The sequence below is a fragment of the Rhincodon typus genome, chromosome 38 (genome assembly GCF_021869965.1).
Source record: "Rhincodon typus isolate 14 chromosome 38, sRhiTyp1.1, whole genome shotgun sequence".
Taxonomy (NCBI): Eukaryota; Metazoa; Chordata; class Chondrichthyes; order Orectolobiformes; family Rhincodontidae; genus Rhincodon; species Rhincodon typus.
This window is the reverse complement of record NC_063369.1, coordinates 12587528-12608457: the sequence shown is the minus strand read 5'-3', so window position 1 is coordinate 12608457 and position 20930 is coordinate 12587528. Positions and strand designations below refer to the sequence as shown.

Here is a 20930-nt window from a genome sequence, read left to right as displayed (position 1 = left end):
AACCCCAAACTGTCCACCTTCTTCCTCAAATGAGGATTCCCCAGCACCTTTGTTGACAGGGCCCTCAACCGGGTCCGACCCAACTCCACACTTCAGCTCTCACCCCCTCTCTTCCCTCCTGCAACTGCGATGGGGTCCCCTTTGTCCTTACCTACCATCCCACCAGGATCCACATATAGAAGATCATTAGCTCTTATTTCTGCCAACTCCAGTGGAATGCCACCACCAGACACATACCCTCCTCCCCTCCCTTGTCAGTCTTCCGCATTCCCTCTGGGACACCTTGGTCCACTCTTTCTTCATTCCCAACACCCCAGTCACAGCCCCACGGCACCTTCCCCTGCAATCACAGAACCTTACTTCTCCCCTCCTCAGTATCCAAGGGTCCAAACACACCTTCCAGGTGAAGCAGGGCTTTATCTGCACTTCCCAGAATCTAGTCTACTGCAATCGCTGCTCACAATGTGGTCTCCTCTACATTGGGAAAATGAAGCGTAGACTGGGTGACTGCTTCACAGAACATCTACGTTCTGCACGCAAAAAAGACCCTGAGCTTCCAGTTCCTTGCCACTTTAACACACCACCCTGTTCCCTGGCCAACATCTGTCTCAGGCCTGCTGCAGTGCTCCACTGAAGCTCAGCGCAAGCTGAAAGAACAACACCTCATTTCTGCTTGGGGACCTTTTGGATGCAATATAGAGTTCAAGAACTTTAGGGCTTGAGCTCTCACATGTCCTTACCCCTACCCCACACACCAGACATTGTTATCACATTCTGCTATTACACACAAACCATTATTAGTCACTAACAGTCCCCATTAATAGCTATTCATCCTCCTTGCCAGATTGTTATCCACTCCTTTGTCTGTCCAGCTGTTCTTTTCTCTCTCATTGGGCTCTATCCCCACCTACTGTTTTTCCCTTTTTCTCTCCCCTCACCCTATCTTCTGCATTTAAATTGACATTTTCCTAGCTACCATCAGTTCCCGAAATGTTAACTCTGATTTCTCTCCACAGATGCTGCCAGACCTGCTGAGCTTTTCCAACAATTTCTGTTTCTGAGTCAAGGCTAGCATTTATGCCACAAATTGGAATTCGGTGTCCAGTTCTGGTCGCCACACCAGAAGGATGTGGAAGCTTTGGAGAAAAGGTACAGAAAAGGTTTCTGAAGAAGGGTCTAGGCCCGAAACATCAGCTTTCCTACTCCTCTGATGCTGCTTGGCCTGCTGTGTTCATCCAGCTCCACACCTTGTTATCACAGAAAAGGTTAACCAGGATGTTGCCTGGTTTGGAGGTTATTAGTGATGAGGAGAGATTGGACAAACTTAGTTTGTTTTCACTTGAACGTTGAAATGGACAACCTCATAGGAGTTTACAAAATTATGAGAGGCATGGATAGATTTGATAATCAGAGTCATTTTCCCAGGGAAGAAACGTCAATTACTCGGGGACAGAGATTTAAGGTAAATGGGGGAAAGTTTAAAAAGATGAGACAGGAAAGCTTTTTACACAGAAGGTCATAAATGCCTGTAATGTGCTGCCAGAGGAGGTGGTGGAGGCTGATACAACAGCAATGTTTAAGAGGTATCTTGGCAGATAGATGAGTAGGCAGGGAATAGAGGGATACGGACCACATGGGGGCAAAAGGATTTTAGTTTAAAAAAGCATCACGTGTTGGTGCAGTCTTGTTGGGTCGAATGGCCTGTTCCCGTGCTTTTCTGTTATTTGTTCTTCTTGTTCTTTGTAAACTCATCACCTCCAAACATCTCACACTGTCATACATCTAAGACTGCATACACACTCTATTCCGTGAACGAGCAGAACTGAGCTGAGAACATATCAGCATTCCTGGCTGGACATCTATTCCTTCCATCCATTTAAATTTCACACTCAATACAGTTTCTGTTACAGTATAAGTTCACATAAAAGAACATAAGAACATAAGGACGCCGTCCAGCCCTTCGAGCCTGCTCCGCCATTCAATAAGATCATGGCTGATCTTTTCGTGGACTCAGATCCACTTACCCGCGTTCTCACCGTATCCCTTAATTCCTTTATTGTTCAAAAAAAATCTATCTTATCTTTAAAAACGTTTACTGAAGTAGCATCAACTACTTCACTGGGCAAGGAATTCCGTAGATTAACAACCCTCTGGGTGAAGAAGTTCCTTCTCAATTCAGTCCTAAATCTGCTCCCTCTAATCTTGAGGCTATGCCCTCTTGTCCTAGCTTCACCTGCCAGTGGAAACATCCTCTCTACTTCTATCTTATCTATTCCCTTCATAATTTTATGTTTCTATAAGATCCTCCCTCAATCTTCTGAATTCCAATGAATATAATCCCAATCTACTCAGTCTCTCCTCATAAGCCAACCCCCTCAACTCCGGAATCAACCTAGTGAATCTCATGATGCCTTCTTAAACTAAAAATACATAGTTAGCTAACACCATCTGATCCCTTGCACTCACACAGGATTAGACACGATGTTCCTAATCTCATGACTTTCCAACCTCACCAAAGGAAATGTTTCAGCAAGACTGTCTCATACACTGCGATTCTGAGCACCAACCTCAATATTTTTACACACTTTACATTATCTATGCGAGCAGCCACTGCATTGGAGGAAGTTGCATCGCACACGGCCACAGGAACTTTACTGTGAAATAAAATGTTATCTCTCACACTTACAGCTTATTTATCAGACAGAATCAGTGGATCTTACATATAGATATTAACAGCTCACTATATATGGGCAGCAACAATTTTATATCTGAACAATAACTCCTAAAATGTTTATAATGGGCAGTAACTGCACTGGTCATGTTCCAATAGAAAGGGGCAGAATCTTCCCAGGCCCTGAATGACATGGGCTATGGTGAGAAATCTGGAAGATTTGTGTGAGAAGTCGGAGTGAGGTCTTTCTTGATGTCAGGAGCAACAATTTGTATTTTCCAACATAGTTCTGGACATGGACATGAGATTCTCACTAATGAGCAGTGTGGGGTCTACTAACTGGGAACATTATTCAATATCATCCTCATTATTATTTAATCCTGTCTCATTAATAGGCAGGTTCCTTTTCTACAACCTGCCAGATAAAAACCGGATGCTGAGAATTCCCAAAGTGAAATTCTGCACAGGTCCCTGGTAACTGCAGCTCAACACTTGCTCCTCTGAAGCTCTGTCTTGGACACACGCGGCATCAATATCTCAGCCACACACCATAGGCAGCAACCACAAACACCCCACACCCTCTGATCTTAACATTCAACATGTTCTGGTCTCTCTACATCATCATGGCACGTCCCAATGCACTTACAGTACCCTTACAGTACATTTCTGCACTGTAATGCTGCATTTTGGAGCATTTTGGGCCAGACTCTGTTGATTTTAAAGATCATTCAACTATCAGCAGGGCCCTGATCTACTAACAGATAGAGGAGGATGGCGTAATGGAAGTTATATTGATGAGCGGTAGGTGCTCACCTGAGCTGAGGTAGAACAGTAAACAGTGAGGACAACAGCCTTAGACTACAGGAGGATATAGACAGGCTGATCAGGTGGACTGAGAGTTTCAGTTATGAAACATTATGAAGGCAAAGACAGCATAGACAGGAAGAAACTTTTTAACTTGAGGAATGGATCAATGACCAAGAGGCACAGATTTAAGGTAAGGGCCAGGAGATTTAAAGGGAATATGAAGAACAACTTTTTCACCCAGTTGAACTCACTGCCTGTAATGATGGGAGAGGCAGAAACCTTCATTGAAGAAGTATTGAGATGTGCACTAACAATGCCTAGGCATATAAGGCTATGGACCAAGTGTTGGAAAATGGGATTAGAATTGTGAGGTGCCTGCTTTTCACTGGCACAGGTGCAACATGCTGAACGGCATTTATTTTTTGCGGTGTAGATCTCTGTGGCTTTAACTGTGTTATTCCGTGTCTGACTGTACATCTTGATGATGACAGCAAATGGAATTCCGTTCACAATCCCATCTAGGGTTGCGCAGGATATTCACTGAGATCTGAGTGGGGCCAGGAAGGACTTAGGGCTGGGCTCCACTTCCAGATACTCATCAAAACCAATTGTGCATCCGCTGTGGAACGGATACAATAATGATGGATGAGCTGGTGTTGAGGTACCTCCCGTGGAGACTCCTCTGTGGTCCCCATTCATCATGGCATACAGGACCAGTGCCAAAACTGATGAAGCAAATGATCAGCCAATCCTTAGGATACTTCTCTGTTCCTTCAAATGTCGATTTCCTCTTTTGGTAAGGAAGGACTGGTGGAAATCTTGGACTGGGCAGTGGATGAGCACTCTCTTGGCCAACAGGAATCCCCCTGGGAGCCCACCACCAATATTAAATGAAACAAAATGCCACATTCCCCAGCACCTCTGTCTAAAAATATCAGCAAGAGCAGGGCATCGGGGCAACCCTCCTCATTCCTCACAAGTTTTGTTCTTTCACACAGCAGGGGAGGGAAGGTTAGAGGGAATGTTAGTCCAGTCCTTCTGTAGGACTCTCCAAACCTGTGGCTGTGACCATCCAGAAGTACAAGGGCAGCAGATACAAAGGAACATCACCACCTGCAAGGTCTCCTCCGAGCCCCGTTCCATCCTGACGTAGAAAATATATTCTTTTCCTCACTGATGCTCAGTCTAAATCCTCCCTAACAGTACTGTGTGTGTGTGTGTGTGTGCGTGTGTGTGTGTGTGTTCCTACACCACACGAACTGCAGCAGCTCCAGAAGCTAGCTCACCACCACCTTCTCCAGGGCAACTACGGATGGTGATATCCTATGATCGAATGACAGAAAGAGAGGATCAAGTGTCAAGACCAGAATAAGGAAGTTAAGAATGAGTTTGGCCAGACTGAGAGCAGTTCATCTGAGAAATAATTGGCATACAAAAACCTGCATTAGAGGCTAAGGCAAAATAAAGTTAATTTTTCTGTTCAATCTGGGCATTAGTTGTCTGAGGATCTTTGGTGAATTTCTGGATAATGCAGGGGTATGGTAGACAGCTCAGGGAGAAAGCACAGGGCGAGGGTCCTGTGGCGTGGATCAGGAGCCTGGGTTCAGCTGCCTATCTGAGGGAAGTGGTCTACGGGCCGGCTTTCTCACCTTGTTTGTCACATGGATTCCTGTCAGGAAGATGAGCTGTGCCAGGAAGAGGTTGATGCTCAGGTGCTTGTACACAATGATGTTGGCCTTTTGGATGGAGTGGCACCTTGTGAACACAACGATGGAGGCGGCAAGGCACAGCAGGGATATTGTGAGCCCGACTGTGCTGATCAGCAACAAGGACCAGCCTTCCTGCAGCAACGACAAAGAGGGAATTACATGCTGGGGCACAGCTGTTTGGATGCTCTCACTGAATTACATTGGGTGTACAGAATAGAAACAGGCCATTCAGACTATTGGGCCCGTGCTGATGTTTATGCTCTATACAACCCTACCCCCTATCTCTTGACATTTCATTCTATCATCATGAGAACTTTCTATTCCTTTCTTCCTCATTTGTCTATCTGGCTTTCCTGTAAATCAACACTATTCACCTCAGTCGTTTTGCATGCTAGTGACATCTATATTCTAAATATTCTCTGCAAAAAGAAGTTTGTCCGGAATTTCCTCCTTTCTCAGCTTTGCTTAGGGGATGTGGGCATCACTAACATGCCCACCCTATGTTGCCCACCCTCTGCTTCAGGCCCATAATTGCCCTTGCGAGGCAGTTAAGAGTCAATCAAATTGACTGTGGGTGTGGAGTCATAGACTGGATAAGAATGGCAGATTTCCTTCCCCAAGGGACATCAGCAAACTAGATGTTTTTTCCAACAATCGACGTTGGTTTCATAGTCACCTTCACTAAAACTAATTTTCAATTCCAGATTTTAGTAATTATGTTCAAATTCCACCAGATGCCTCAGTGGGATTTAAACCCACAAAAGCAGAACATTAGCCTGGACCCCTGGATATTGAATCTATTCACATGACCACAAATATAAAGTACTTAAGTCTTCATAGTCTTCCCAGAGCATAGGGCTGCTCTCACATTAGAGACACTGAGAGAGAGAGAGAGACACCTGGTGGTGGCTTAACCTTGAGGGTCAACACACTTCAGGTAAAGGGAGAGGGTATGAAGGAGAATCTTTCATGGTAACCTCAGCCAGTGCAGGAATTGAACCCACACTGCGATGCAGAGCGGCAGCAACAAACCAACTGTCCAAGCAAACTGACCCCATTCCCCAAATGTACAGACGTATGAACACATGTGTAAGGGACAGGAGTAGGCCATTTGGCCCCTCAAGCCTGTTTTGCTGTTTAATACAATCATGGAAGATCTGATTGTATTCTGAAGTCTGCATTCTGATGACCTTTCACCTTCTATTTTATCGAAAATAGGGGTTGGATTCTAGCCTTGTCTGTGTGGAGTTTGCATGTTCTCCCTGTGTCTGCGTCGGTTTCTGCTGGGTGATCCAGTTTCTTCTCATAGCCCAATGATGTGCAAGTTAGGTGGATTGGCCATGCTAAATTGCCCCATAAAGTTCAGGGATGTGCAAGCTCAGAGGATTAGCCATGGTGAATGTAGGGTAATGGGATAGGTGGGATGAGCTTCGGAGGGCTGATGCAGACTTGATGGGCCAAATGGCATCTTTCTGCAATGTAAGGATTCTTGTTTATGACTTTGCTTTCATCTCTGATTTAAATGGGCAACCCTTCATTTCTAAACGTGTCCCCTAATTCTAGATACAAGAAGGGGTGTTGACTCCACATCATCCTATCAAGACCTCTCAGGATCTAAAATAATTATACAAATGATTGGACGAGTATATAGAAGGAATGGTTAGTAAATTTGCAGACAAACACCAAAATTGGTGCCATTGTACACAGTGAAGAAGATTTTCCGAGTTTACAAAGGGATCTTGATCAAATGGGTCAATGTGCCGACAAATGGCAGATGGAGTTCATAGAACAAAGACCATAGATCAGTACAGGCCCTTCGGCCCACAGTGTTGTGCCGAACTTTTACCCTAATCCTAAGGTCGATCTAACCTCCACCCCTACCTTATACTATCATCCATATGCCTATCTAATAGCTGCTTAAATGCCCCTAATGAGGCCGACTCCACTAGCCTCTCCAGTTATGCATTCCATGCTCCGACTACTCTCTGAGTAAAGAACCTACCTCTGACGTCTCCCCAGTATCTACCTCCACTCACTTTAAAACTACACCCCCTCATAATAGCTACCTCCACCCTAGGAAAAAGTCTCTGGCTGTCCACTCTATCTATGCCTCTGATCATTTTGTACACCTCTATCAAGTCACCTCTCATCCTTCATCGTTCTAAAGAGAAAAGCCCTAGCTCTCTCAACCTTTCCTCGTAAGACCTTCCCTCCATTCCAGGCAACATCCTGGTAAATCTCCTCTGCACCTTTTCCAATGCTTCCACATCTTTTCTGTAATGAGGCAACCAGAACTGGACACAATATTCCAGATGTGGCCGAACCAGGCTTGTGTACAGCTGGAGCATAACTTCACGGCTCTTGAACTCAATCCCTCTATTAATGAAAGCTAACACACCATACGCCTTCTTAACAACTCTATCCACCTGGGTGGCAGCTTTCAGGGAGCTGGATAAATGCAAGGTATTGCATTTTGGTACAACAAACAAGGGTAAGGCTTATAAAATTCATGGTAGGGCATTGGGTAGTGTTGTAGAACAGAAGGACCTAAGGGGGCAGGTGCATAAGTCTTTGAAGTTTGCATCACATACAGACAGGGTGGTTAGAAAGGCATTTGGCACGCTTGCGTTCATTTCTCAGTGCCTTGAATATATGAGTTTGGAAGTCATGTTGTGTTTGTATAGGATATTGGTGAGGCCTCTTTTGGAGTACCGCATCCAGTTCCGGTCACCCAGTCTTGGAAGGATCTTATTAAGCTGGAGAGGGTTCAGAAAGAATTTCCCAGGATGTTGCTGGGTATATAAGTTATAAAGAAAGGCTGGATAGGCTGGGACTTTTTTTGCTGGAGCCAAGGAGGTTAAGAGGCGACCTGACAGAAGATTATAAACTAATGACAGGTATAGTTAGAATTAATGGTAGTTGTCTTTTCCCTAGGATAGGAGATTTCAAGACTTGGGGGTACATTTTTCAGGTGAGAGGAGAGAGATTTAAAAAAGACATGAGAGGCAAATTTTTTACACAGAGGGTGATTTGTGTGTGGAATGAACTTCCTGAGGAAGTGGTGGATGTGGGCGCAATTACAACGTTTCAAAGACATTTGGATAAGTACATGAATAGGAAAGGTTTGGAGGGAAATGGGCCAGGAGCAGGCAGGTGGGACTAGTTTATTTTGGGATTGTGTTCAGCATGGACTAGTTGGACCGAAGGGTCTGTTTCGATGAACTATGACTCTGAGACACCTCTTACTTCTCTAAATTCCAGCAGATACAAGCCTCAACCTTCCAATGTTTCCTCCTGAGACAACCCATCTATTCCAGCTGTTAGTCAGGTGAAATAAAACAAAGAATTGCGGATGCTGGAGTCCTGAAGCAAACAAACACAGAAATGCTGGAAAAACTCAACAGGTCTGACAGCATCTGTGGACTGAAAAACAAAATCAACATTTTGAGTCCAGTGACTTTCCACCTAGTAAACCTCCTCTGAACTGATTCATACACAGTTACTTCCTTTCTTAAATAAGGAGACCAATACTGCGCACAATACTCCAGACATTGTCTCATTGGTGCATTGTATAACTGAAACATAACTTCCATACCTCTATATTCAAGTCCCCTCACAATAAATGATAACATTCTATTAGTTTTCCCAAATGCTAACTAAAACTATAGTCTTTTGTGATTCATGTGCTGCAGATGCACAAGTCCCTTTACATCTCAGAGCGACAAAACCTCTCACCTTTTCAATAATATGCTTCTTTATAATTCTTCCTGACAGAATAGACAATTTTACATTTTCCCACATAATACTCCATTTGCAAGATCATCATGCATTCATTTAATCTATCTACATGTGTTCATAGCTCCTATATGTCCTCGATGCAACTTACATTTCTATTATTTTTGTGACATTAGCAAATTTAGCTACCCCACATCTTCAATCTTTTCATGCAAGTCATCAACACAAATTATTAAAAATTGAGGTGCCAGCACTGATCCCTGTGGTACACCACACACGGTATCTTGCTAACCCATTTTACGTTAACTCCTGTTAGCCAGTCAGTCTTCTATCCATGCCAATATATTAACCCCTCCATCATGAAACTTCATTTGCCACAATAATCTTTGAAATTACACTTTATCAAATGCCTTCTGGAAATCTAGGTACAACACATCTGACACTTTACCCACAACATGTGTTACTCCTTCAAAGAATTCCAATAAATTGTTTAGGCACAATTTCCATTTCACAAATGCCTGATTACTTGAATTTTTCTGAGTTCTGCTCTAGAATCTTTTATAATAGCTTCTAATATCTTCCCTCTCATGGATGTTAAAGTAACTAGCTTTTAGTTTCCTGCTTTCTGTCTCCCTCCTGTTTTGAATAAAGGTATCATATTCACCGTTTGACAGAGAAGTCATACAAAATTCAAAACTTTAACTGTTTCTCTCTCCATAGGTGCTGTCAGACCTGCAGACTTTCTCCAGATTTTGTGTTTGTTTCTGGCTTCCATCATTCGCAGTGTTTTGCTTTTACTTGAGTTACATTCAGTATCTTCCAGTCAAATGGACCCTTCCCCAAATGCGAGAAACTTTATTCATTCATGAGACAAGGATTGCTGGCGAGGGATGCACAGGTTCAATTGCCAGAACAGCTGAGACCACCATAAAGATCCTGCCTGCTTAAGCTCACTCCTCGCCTTGGGCATTGTCATCTCCAGATTAAACACACTGCCAGTCATCTCTTTCAAATGAATCCATGGTCCTTTGGCAAATTTCACTCAGGTGAAACAGTGATAGCCTATTCTGAAAAAAAGAGTCGTACTGGACTCAAAACATTAACTCTGTTTCTCTCTCTCTCCAGACCTGCTGAGTTTCTCTAGCACTTTCTGTTTTTATTTCAGATATTCAGCATCCACAGCATTTTAATCAAACTGTTCAGAGGTGTTATTACACATCTCTGGAGTCGGTGAGACTTAAACCCAGGTCTCGTAGCTCAGGGGGAGGGCCACTACCACGCTACCATTACCTGTTTCATACTTTGTTCATCTTTTAGTGAACATTGATTCGAGTAATGATCAGGGATGTTGCTTCTGGGATAAATATTGATGTTGAGACAACTCCATGATTTTCCTTAAAAATAACACCAAGTGATCTTTACCATCCTCTGAACAGAGCAGATAGGTCCTTGGTTTAATTTCACAACTGAACGATGGCACTCCAGACAGTGTCACACTACCTCAGGAATGAGATTAGAGTGTCAGGTCTGATTTATGTGCTCAGGCAACTTTTTCACATTGAGAGTGGTTCATACATGGAATGAACTGCCAGGGGAAGTGGCAGATGCAGGAACAGTTACAACATTTTAAAGATAGATGCAGGAAAAGGAAAGGTTTAGAGAGATAATGGACAAAACACAGCTTGGTTTGGAAAGCCTAAAGGGTTGTATGGACAAGTTGGATCGAAGGGTCTGTTTCTGTGCTGTCTGACTCTATGATTCTATCCCCATGATAATTTTAAAGCTTTCACTTCCCCCTTTATTCATTTCAGAAAGAGGAAACACAATTCAGCCCAGTTCCATGGAACAACCCATCTATCTGCATGCAGTTGGCAATGCTGATGTTCTGTGTACTTCCATCTATTCTGTCCCTGAGAATGTCACACTACTTTACTGAATTGAAACTCTGGTTTCACTTGATGTCACATGGTGTACAATTATATCTTGTTGAGATTCTGCAGCAGAGATCCCAGACCCAGGTGTAGCAGTGAATGTTTCTTGAAAGTGTCAGAGAGGCTGCACTGTGATCACTGACAGGTTAATACTTGGTATCAGTAACACAATGTTAATTCTGGGACAATATTCTCACAGCCCTCCATCTTCTGCTTCCTGTCTGCTTCTCGCTGCATTCTGACTGGCTTCATTGTTTTGCTTCCTGCTGATGGTTCATTTTCTCAGGTCAATGTCTGGAGCCACTCCATGGGATCATTACCTGGGGTCACTCCCTGAGGTAGCTCCTGGGTCTTCAACACATTCACTCACTGGAGTAATTTTCTGTGTCAATCTCTGGTCACTTGTGGTGTGACTTTCTGGAGTCTGCAGATCACTACACTGTTAGTCTCTGGAGTCACTCCAGGATGCCATGGTCTGACCCCTCTTTGGGGTCATACTGGGGTCAAAGTCTGGGTCACTCTGGGGTGTTAGTCTGGGTCACTCTGGGGTGTTAGTCTGGGTCACTCTCTGAAATCACAGTCTGGCTCACTGTGTGGTGTTTCGGGTGTCTGTCGGTTCACTCTCTAGATCACTCGTAGTCATTAATGGAGTCAATTTTCTGCTGTCTGTCACCCTTGGGTGTTATTCTGACTGTCCAGCTTCATTTAATCTCATTCTTGTGTGTCTGATTCCTGACTGTTTGATTCTCTCAATCGCTGGTTTCTGACTGTTACACTTTTCTGTTTCCTCTGTCTCTATGTTTACTTCCCACTTTGACCGGAGTTTGAATGATGTTTTACCTCAATCTCAATCGGAGACATTAAAATAGCAAAGCTCGTCAGATGGTTACATTGGCACATTACGTAGCTTTCATTGGAACTAATCAGGAAGCAGCCCTCAAGGGACCAGAAACTTGCCCCGTCTGTTATCTTCCAGTAAACGCATTTGGCCTTCTCGTGATCTTTGGTATCCTGCATGAAGGAACAAACCTTGTTAAACAGCCTACGCCTACCACAGACATAAATATTCACACCTCTGTCAACAGTGCCAGTACAGAAAACAATCAGCAAATGAGTACATAGTAACCTCTTCACAATAGCAACTTACGAGGCAAAAAGATATTTCATACCTTATGGAAGCAACATTAGCAAAATCTCCCTCTACACTGTCCCCATCAAACATGCTGAGGACAGATATAGAATAGGGTTAGATACAGAGTAAAGCTTTCTCTATACTGTCCCCATCAAACTCTCCCAGAGCAGGAACAGCACAGGGTTAGCTGCACAGTAAAGTTCCCTCTATGTTTTTAAACTGGAAGTGAAGCTCTCACTACACTGCCCCAACAAACACTCCCAAGACAGGGACAGCATGGGGTTAGATGCAGAGTAACTTACAGAGGTTTATGAAATAATGTGGGTAGAGATAAGTTGAATAGTGGGTGTCTTTTCCCTGGGTGGGGGATTTCAAGACTAGGGGGCATATTTTTTAAGGTGAGAGGAGAAAGATTTATAAAAGACATGAGGGGCAATTTGGACTGAAGGGTCTGTTTCTGTGCTGTATGACTCTATGATCCTATAAGGCTTCCTTTACATTTTCCCCATCAAACACGCCCAGGAGAGGGATAGCACGGGGTTAGAAAGAGTAAACCTCCCTCTACACTGACCCATCAAACACGTTCAGGGCAGCATGGCGGTTGGATACAGAGTAAAACAACTCTCTATACTGTCCAATCCTTCATCTTGGACCACCACAGTTCCCTTTGCATGAAAAGCCTCAGTCTCCCTTACAAACCTGGTTGAGTTTCAGTGTAAAATTGACCATTTCTGTCAGTTCACGACTGGCTGCTTTGTTACTGATTCTGGCTGTTACCACTTTGGAGTTAAACCAGCCTATTCCTTCAGTTGTCTCCAATTGCTTGACCCCATCTTTACGGATCTCGTTGTTCAAAATGGATTCCATGTCGCTGAATACAAAGAAGCAGACTGCAGCAAAGTCTGATGGAGCAAAGTGATTTGGACTTTGATCAGTGTCGTCATCTGAAATAATTTGGTAACAGTGGTTGAGTTAGGTATAAATCTATTATACAGCTCATTGTATCTATTCCAATGATGCATTGTGGAGTGGTTCCAAATATTAATAAAGAGCACTAGCCAAAATAAATGGCGTTGGCCAATGACCATAATAATAGAAAAGCAATTTTTAAACATGGTAAAAGAAAATGAGTCGCTTAGCAGCACAGGAGCTGAATATGGCTAAAAAAGGAGAAATGTTCAAAACTTTCCACCTTGTACTCATCAGGACAGAATTGCAAGAATACTAAATCTAAGAGAAAACAGCAGTTTGTACTGCATGAGAAGAGGTGGGAAAGTTTGTACCAGTACTGATTTGTTATCACAAGAGCTCACAAGCATATTTATGGACTTCTATTTATATAGCACCTTTCTTGATCTCAGGATTTCCGAAAACACTCTACAGCCAATTAAATATCTTTGCCAATATGTGCGGAACATTTAACAAAGAGCAATGAGATAATGAGCAGATAATCTTTATTTACAAAATATCAATTGGTGTGGTATTCACAAACTAAGAAGATAAAATTTCACTGCTGTGATGAACTTACTATTTACTGACAAGTCATAGAATATTACAAACACAACTTAGGTGTTTGAAGCGACTTCTAGTTTTCTGCACTCCTCATTTGCCACAAATATATAGATTAAATTACTCAGAGACAGAGCTCATTCACAGTGAGTGAAACTGGTGTCTCCCCAGTTGGGAACTGCTTTTACGATAGGACCTCGCTCTCCGAACATTGCAGAACTTCCACACAGAGGGAGGCACAGACTGATGATGCTCCACTTCTGGAGATACAACAGTAACAGTCAAACGATACATATTTAATCGTCTATTTCTCACTGACTGTGTAGGGGCCTTTAATACACACCCAACAGTGCTTTACATTTTTTGTGCTTTTTACTTCTATCCAAAGGCCTTATTTGATGATCCTTCCAAGATATAATCCCTCCTCACTGATATAATTGATTCCTTCATAAATATTAGAACAACACCCCTCTTCTACCCTTCTCTCTCGTCTAAATACCCTATAACCAGAAACACTGAGCTGCCAATTCTGTGCATCTTTCAGTAAAGCTATAGCATGATGTCAAACTCCCACCTGCCTATCTATGTCCTCATCGTGTCGGTCTTATTCCTCAGTCTCCTTGCATCAAAATATATTCCACTTAGCCTTGCTCAATTCAATTCTTTCCTATCTATCCTTTCCTAAGTAGCCTGTTTCCTCTGCCTTCCGGACTTACTCACCAGTGTTTTAAACTTTCATTTGTCCCCACTTCTCTTACCTCTGAACTATTTGTCAGGATCCCATCCCCTTTCCAATCTAATTAAAATTCACGCCCAAAAGCATCAGCAGACCCCTCCCAAAAACAGGCTCCATGCCTTAGGAATCTAAAGCCCCCTCCCGGTACCATCTCTCCAGCCATGCATTCATCTGCTTGATCCTTTGATTTTTATACTAGCTGGCTAGCTGTGTGGCATTGGGAAGAACTTAGAGATCACTACCTTTAAGTCCTGCTATTCAGTTTCTTACCTAATCCCCTGAAGTCTATTTTCAGGACTCCTTTTTTTCTCTTCATCTGCCATTGGTCCCAATGTGGACCATGACCTCTGGCTGATCTCCTCCCTTCGGTATTCGCATGCCATTCCATGACATCCTTGACTCAGGCACTCAGGAGGCAATATGCCATGCTGGAGTCATGTCTACATGCACAAAGCACCTGTGTGCTCCCTCACTAACAAATCCCTGACCATTATTGCCCTTTCATACTTCTTTAGTCCTCTCCCCACCTCAGCCCCCAAGCAGCTGGACTACCCACAGTGCCACAGTATTCGCTCTGATTGGCCTTCACTGAAGAATTCCCACTCTACCTGTTTTCCAAGGCCTAGAAACAATTTCGATGCAAGATACACAATTAGGAGCAGGGATATACCATTCAGCCCATTGAGCAATTTCCCCCATTCGATAGAATCACAACTGACCTGATTGTGACCTTAACTCCATTTTCCTGCATGTTCCCTCCAGCCCCCACCAACGATGACTCCTAACAATCAAAACTCTGTCCTTAAATAAATTTGATGACCCAATCTCCACTCCACATTGGGGCAGGGAAATCTAAAAACTAATAAGCCTCTGAGAGAAGACACTCCTCCTCATCTCCCCTTGCAATGGGAGACCTGTGGCCCCTAGTTACAGATTAACAGGGTTAGTTGGCTCTTTTTTTATGCATTCATAAGAACATAAGAACTAGGAGCAGGAGTAGGCCATCTGGCCCCTTGAGCCTGCCCCGCCATTTAATAAGATCGTGGCTGATCTTTTTGAGACTCAGCTCCACTTACCTGCCCACTCACCATAACCCTTAATTCCTTTACTGTTCAAAAATTTATCTAGCCTTGCCTTAAAAACATTCAGCGTGGTTGCTTCAACCGCTTCACTGGACAGGGAATTCCACAGATTCACAACCCTTTGGGTGAAGAAGTTCCTCCTGACCTCAGTCCTACATCTGCTTCCCTTTATTTTGAGGCGATGCCCTCCAGTCCTCGTTTCACCTGCTAGCAGAAACAACCTCCCTGTCTCCACCTTATCTATTCCCTTCATAATCTTATACGTTTCTATAAGATCTCCCCTCATTCTTCTGAATTCCAATGAGTATAATCCCAGTCTACTCAGTCTCTCCTCATAATCCAACCCTCTCAACTCTGGAATCAACCGAGTGAATCTCCTCTGCACCCCCTCCAGTGTTAGTATATCTCTTCTCAAGTAAGGAGACCAAAACTGCACACAGTACTCCAGGTGTGGCCTCACCAGGACCCTATACAGCTGCAGCATAGCCTCCCTGTTTTTAACCTCCGTCCCTCTAGCAATGACAGACAAAATTCCATTTGCTTTTTTAATCACCTGCTGCACCTGCAATCCTACTTTTAGCGATTCATGCACAAGGCCACCCAAGTCCCTCTGCACAGCAGCGTGCTGCAATTTTTTACCATTTAAAACATAGTCCATTTTGCTGTTATTCCTACCAAAATGGATGACCTCACACTTATATTCAATGGGATGATGGCATCACTGTCCAGGTCCACATTTGTTGCCCATCCCTAATTGCCCAGAGGGCAGTTAAGAGTCAACTACACATTTCTGTGGGTCTGGAGTCACATGTAGACCAGACCAGGATGGCAGTTTCCTTTCCTAAATGACATTAATGAAGCAGATGGGTTTTTCCCAACAATCAACAATGGATTCATGGTCATTATCAGACTCATAATTCCAGATTTTTATGGGAGGGAAATTCCACCATCTGTCATGTTGGGATCTGAACCCAGGTCCTCAGAACATTACCTGTGTCTCTGCACTAACAGCCCAACAATAAGAACAATAGGCCATTGCATCTCTCAGGTGGTTGGATGCAGAGTAATGCCAACAGCATGGGTTCAATTCCTTTACCAGCTGAGGTTCTCATGAAGGTGTTTCCTTCTCAACCTCTCCCCTTGCCTGAGGTGTGGTGACTCTCAATTTAAAACACTACCAGGAGATAGCAATTCACATACCACCCCACCAGCCTCTGCATCCAGTGCATCATCCTCCGCCACTTCTATCACCTGCAATCCAACCCCACCACCAAAGAGATCTTTCCGTCCCAACCCCTATCTGTCTCTTATAGGGACTGCTCACTCCACGACTCCTTCATCCGGTCCACACTCTCCACCAACCCCACAACACCAGGCATCTTTCCCTGCAACCGCAGGAAGTGCTACATCTGCCCCTACACCTCCCCTCTAACCTCCATCAAAGGCCCCAGACAAACTTTCTAAATCCGACACCTGTACATCCTCCAACGTGGTCTACTGTATCCGTTGCTCCTGATGTGGTCTGCTCTACATTGGTGAGATCAAGCGCAGAGTCGGTGACCGATTCGCGGAGTGTCTGTGCTCTGTATGCTATAATCAACAACATCTACTGATTGCCAAACATTTTAACTTCCCCTCCCACTCCCTTGGTGACATGTCCATCCTGGGCCTCCTCTAGTGTCACAATGATGCCATGGGCAAACTGGAGGAACAATACCTCATATTCTGCCTCAGGAGCCTTAAGCCTCAACAAAAAATTCACCAATTTCAAAATCTCCCCACGCCCGGCCTCATCCCACATCCAACCATCCCTCTCATCCCCGCCTCCTTGACCTGACACAATCTGTCCACTTCTTTTCCACCTACCTTCCCCTCCTATCCCAATGACCAATCCCCACCACTCCCTACCTGCATCCACCTATCACCATCCCACCTACCTTCTCCCAGCCCCACCCCTTCTTCCACTATTTATTTCAAAGCTATTTTCCCCATCCCCAGTCCTGATGAAGGGTCCTGACCTGAAACGTTGACTTTTCTGCTCTTCTGATGCTGCCTGACCTGCTGTGCTCCTCCTGCTCCACACTATATTGATTAAAACACCACCAGTCACCTCTCTCTAATGAGAGACTGGCCCTGTGGTTTGGTAGGACTATGGTGATGTTACCTTTAATTCTAGATTCCCCCACAAGGGTAAGCATCCTCTCAGCATCTGTCCAGTCAAGCCCCTCAGAATCCTATATATTTCAGAAAGATCACTGCTCATTCTTCTGGACTCCAATGAGTATAAAACTATCTCCTCATGTTTCTTTCATAAGACAAGCCCCTTCATCCCAAGAATGCCAGCACAGAAAGGGAGGAATGAATGAGGTTAATGGAAGCAGAGAGAAAGAGAGAGAGAGAGAGAGGAGGGAAAGAAGGAAGCGAAGAGAAGCAATTCTAAACACAGGGAGTTCAGAAATACAAATCTGGATACAAAATAAACTAAACATTTACCAGAGTTCTTTGCTCCCATGACCCTTCTCCAGTTTATCTCCATGGTGTTATGCCAGATCTCGATTTTTACCAAGTCTTCTGGCAAATTTTGATTACCAGACACCTGGATCTGGGCAGCTAAAAGTAAAGATAAGACTTTATGAAGAATGCAGTGCCTATTGAAATTGCCTTGCCTCTTTCTCTCTCACAGTTTTACTTGTTTTTGATGTTACTCGAAGATTCATTCTGAGCCTACCCATATACTCATAGCATCCCTGCCTTGCCTTTCTGCACTTTGCCCACTCAGCCTGAGACATCAAGCTCATTACTTCTGAAGAAGAGTCAGATCGGATTTGAAGCATAAACTCTTTATCACTTCACAGAATGCTGCCAAATCTACTGAGTTTCTTCAGCACTGTCTGTGTTTGTTATTGAACATATTCCTTTGTTTGCAGGAAATGAGTCCCTGAGCATGAATGTTGTTGCTTCTCGTGAGAGTAAATAAGCCATGTTCCAAGTGCAACTCACTATCTTACAATAGTTGATAACATTCTCAGGACATTCCACCAGGCAGACAACTGAACAATTTTATGTACGAATTTCAGTGTCAGTGCAGAATATGTCATCAAGTATTTGACTGAATCAAACAGGATGTTCATTCTGTTGATGACAACAAGTGAAATATAGGCCCTACCCAACCAGTCTGCACCTGCAAAATCGAAATGAAACATTTGCTGTTCGATGTGATTCTGAAATTGGCAGCTGATGCTTAATTAGCTCAAGGAATCTTGACTTCATGTCCAATGTGAAAGATAGTGCCTCTGGCAGTGCAGTGGTCCCTCAGAACTCCAGCGGGATCACCAGCCTCGAGCTTGTGCTCCAAGCCTCTGGAGTGAGGCATAAGCCCCCAGTCTTCAGATTCAGAGGTATTAAAAGAACCTACACAGGCCCAGAGGAGGCAGTGCCAACATTGAGTCACAGCACATTATGTAGAAACCTATTCTCAATCAACATACACACAATCACATTCCAACAACTAATACTTCTGAATTTGGAAGGATGAGGGAGGATCTCACTGAAACTGACAGAATACTGATAGACCTGGATAGAGTGGACGTGGAGACAATATTTACAACAGTAGGAGAGACTAGGACCAAAGGGCACAGCCTCGGAGCAAAAGGATGACGTTTTAGAGTTGAGATGAGGAGGAATTTCTTCAGCCAGAGAGTGGTGACTGTGGAACTGTGCCACAGAAGGCTGCGGAGGCCAAGTCATTGAGTGTTTTTAAGTCAGTGGTAGGTTCTTGAATAGGAAAGTGATCAAAGGTTACAGGGAGAAGGCAGAAATGGACTAATTCTGTTCCTATACCTAATGGCCTTGTGTACAGAAACAGGAACCCAGACTGGTATCAATTTGCTTAGCAGTGGACATTTCTGTGGAAATGTGATAATCAAATACGATCTAGGAACTTCTTCAGCTCTATGACACAGCATCATTGATAATAAGAGATACCAGGAACTGCCAATGCTGGAGTCAGAGATAACACAGTGTGGAGCTGGAGGAGGACGGCAGGCCAGGCAGCATCAGAGGATGGGGAGGCAATGGCCTAGTGGTATTATCGCTGGACTGTTAATCCAGAGACCCAGATAACATTCTGGGGACCCTGGTTCGAATCCTGCCACGGCAGATGGTGGAATTTGAATTCAATCAATATCTGGAATTAAGAATCTAATGATCACCACGAATCCACTGTTGATTGTTGGAAAAACCCATCTAAGTTCACTCGCCCTTTAGGGAAGGAAACTGCCATCCTTACTTGGTCTGGCCTACATGTGACTCCAGAACCCACAGTCTCTTAACTGCTCTCTGGGCAATAAATGCTGCCTCATCATGTGAATGAATAAAGAAAAAAAAAGAGGAGCAGGAAAGTCAACATTTCGGGTCGGGACCCTTCTTCAGAAATGGGGGAGGGGGAAGGGAGCTCCGAAATAAATAGAAAGAGGGATGAGGCTGGGGGTGGGGAGATTTTGAAACTGGCAAAGTCCACATTGAGACCATTGGGTTGTAGGCTCCCAAGGTGGAATATTAGGTACTGTTCCTCCAGTTTCCGGGTGGCATCATTGTGACAGTGGAGGAGGCCCAGGATGGACATGTCACCCTTGGAGTAGGATGTGGAGTTGAAATGGTTCGCGACTGGAAGGTGCTGTCGTTTGTCACGAATAGAGCACAGGTGCTCTACAAAGTGTTCTCCGAGCCTCCACTTGGTCTCACCGATGTAGAAGAGTCCACATCAGGAGCAGCGGATGTAATAGACCACATTGACGGATGTGCAGGTGAATCTGTGTCTGATGTGAAAGGGTTGTTTGGTGCCTTGAATGGAGGTGACAGGGGAGGTATAGGGGCAGGTGTAGCACTTCCTGCAGTTGCAGGAAAAGGTGCTGGGGGTGGTGGGGCGAGTGGGGAGTGTGGAGTGGATGAAGGAGTCGCAGAGATAACAGTCCTTGCGGAAGGCAGATAGGGATGGGGAGGGAAATATATCTTTGGTTGTGGGGTCGGATTGCAGGTGGCGGAAGTGGCAGAGAATGATACGTTGAACTTTCCTGCTCCTCTGATGCTGCCTGGCCCGCTGTGCTCCTCCAGCTCCACACTGTGTTATTATTGACAATAATGACTCTGCATTTCCCTCAAAGCAATTCTGGGAAATATTGTTTGAAGTTTTAAATCAGATGTCACCATTTTAATTGATACATTTCTTTAAGTAAAGTGCCAATTGGTTCAGAAATTGCAGACAATAAAATCGGAAATAAACAACCCTTCCTTAGATTAAATAACTCACTCTGTGTCAACTCAACATCCAGAGGGTTAGAAGAGATAACAAGGTGTAGAGCTGGATGAACACAGCAGGCCAAGCAGCATCAGAGGAGCAGGAAGGCTGACGTTTCGGGCCTAGACCCTTCTTCAAAAATGTGGGAGGGGAAGGGGGTTCTGAAATAAATAGGGAGAGAGGGGGAGGCCGATAGAAGATGGATAAAGGAGAAGATAGGTAGAGAGGAGACAGACAGGTCAAAGAGGCAGGGATGGAGCCAGTAAATGTGAGTGTAGATGGGGAGTTAGGGAGGGGATAGGTTAGTCCAGGGAGGACGGAC

At 44.2% G+C, this 20930-nt stretch overlaps 1 protein-coding gene across 1 annotated transcript in view; it reads right to left on the bottom strand.

Annotated features, from left to right (window-relative positions):
* Positions 1-20930, bottom strand: part of LOC109921003 (adhesion G protein-coupled receptor E1-like) — a 70474-nt gene that overhangs the window by 39328 nt on the left and 10216 nt on the right. The window contains 4 exon segments of the mRNA XM_048617827.1: positions 5128-5319; positions 11666-11864; positions 12685-12929; positions 17806-17922. Of these exon segments, the coding sequence (XP_048473784.1) occupies positions 5128-5319; positions 11666-11864; positions 12685-12929; positions 17806-17922 (753 nt within the window).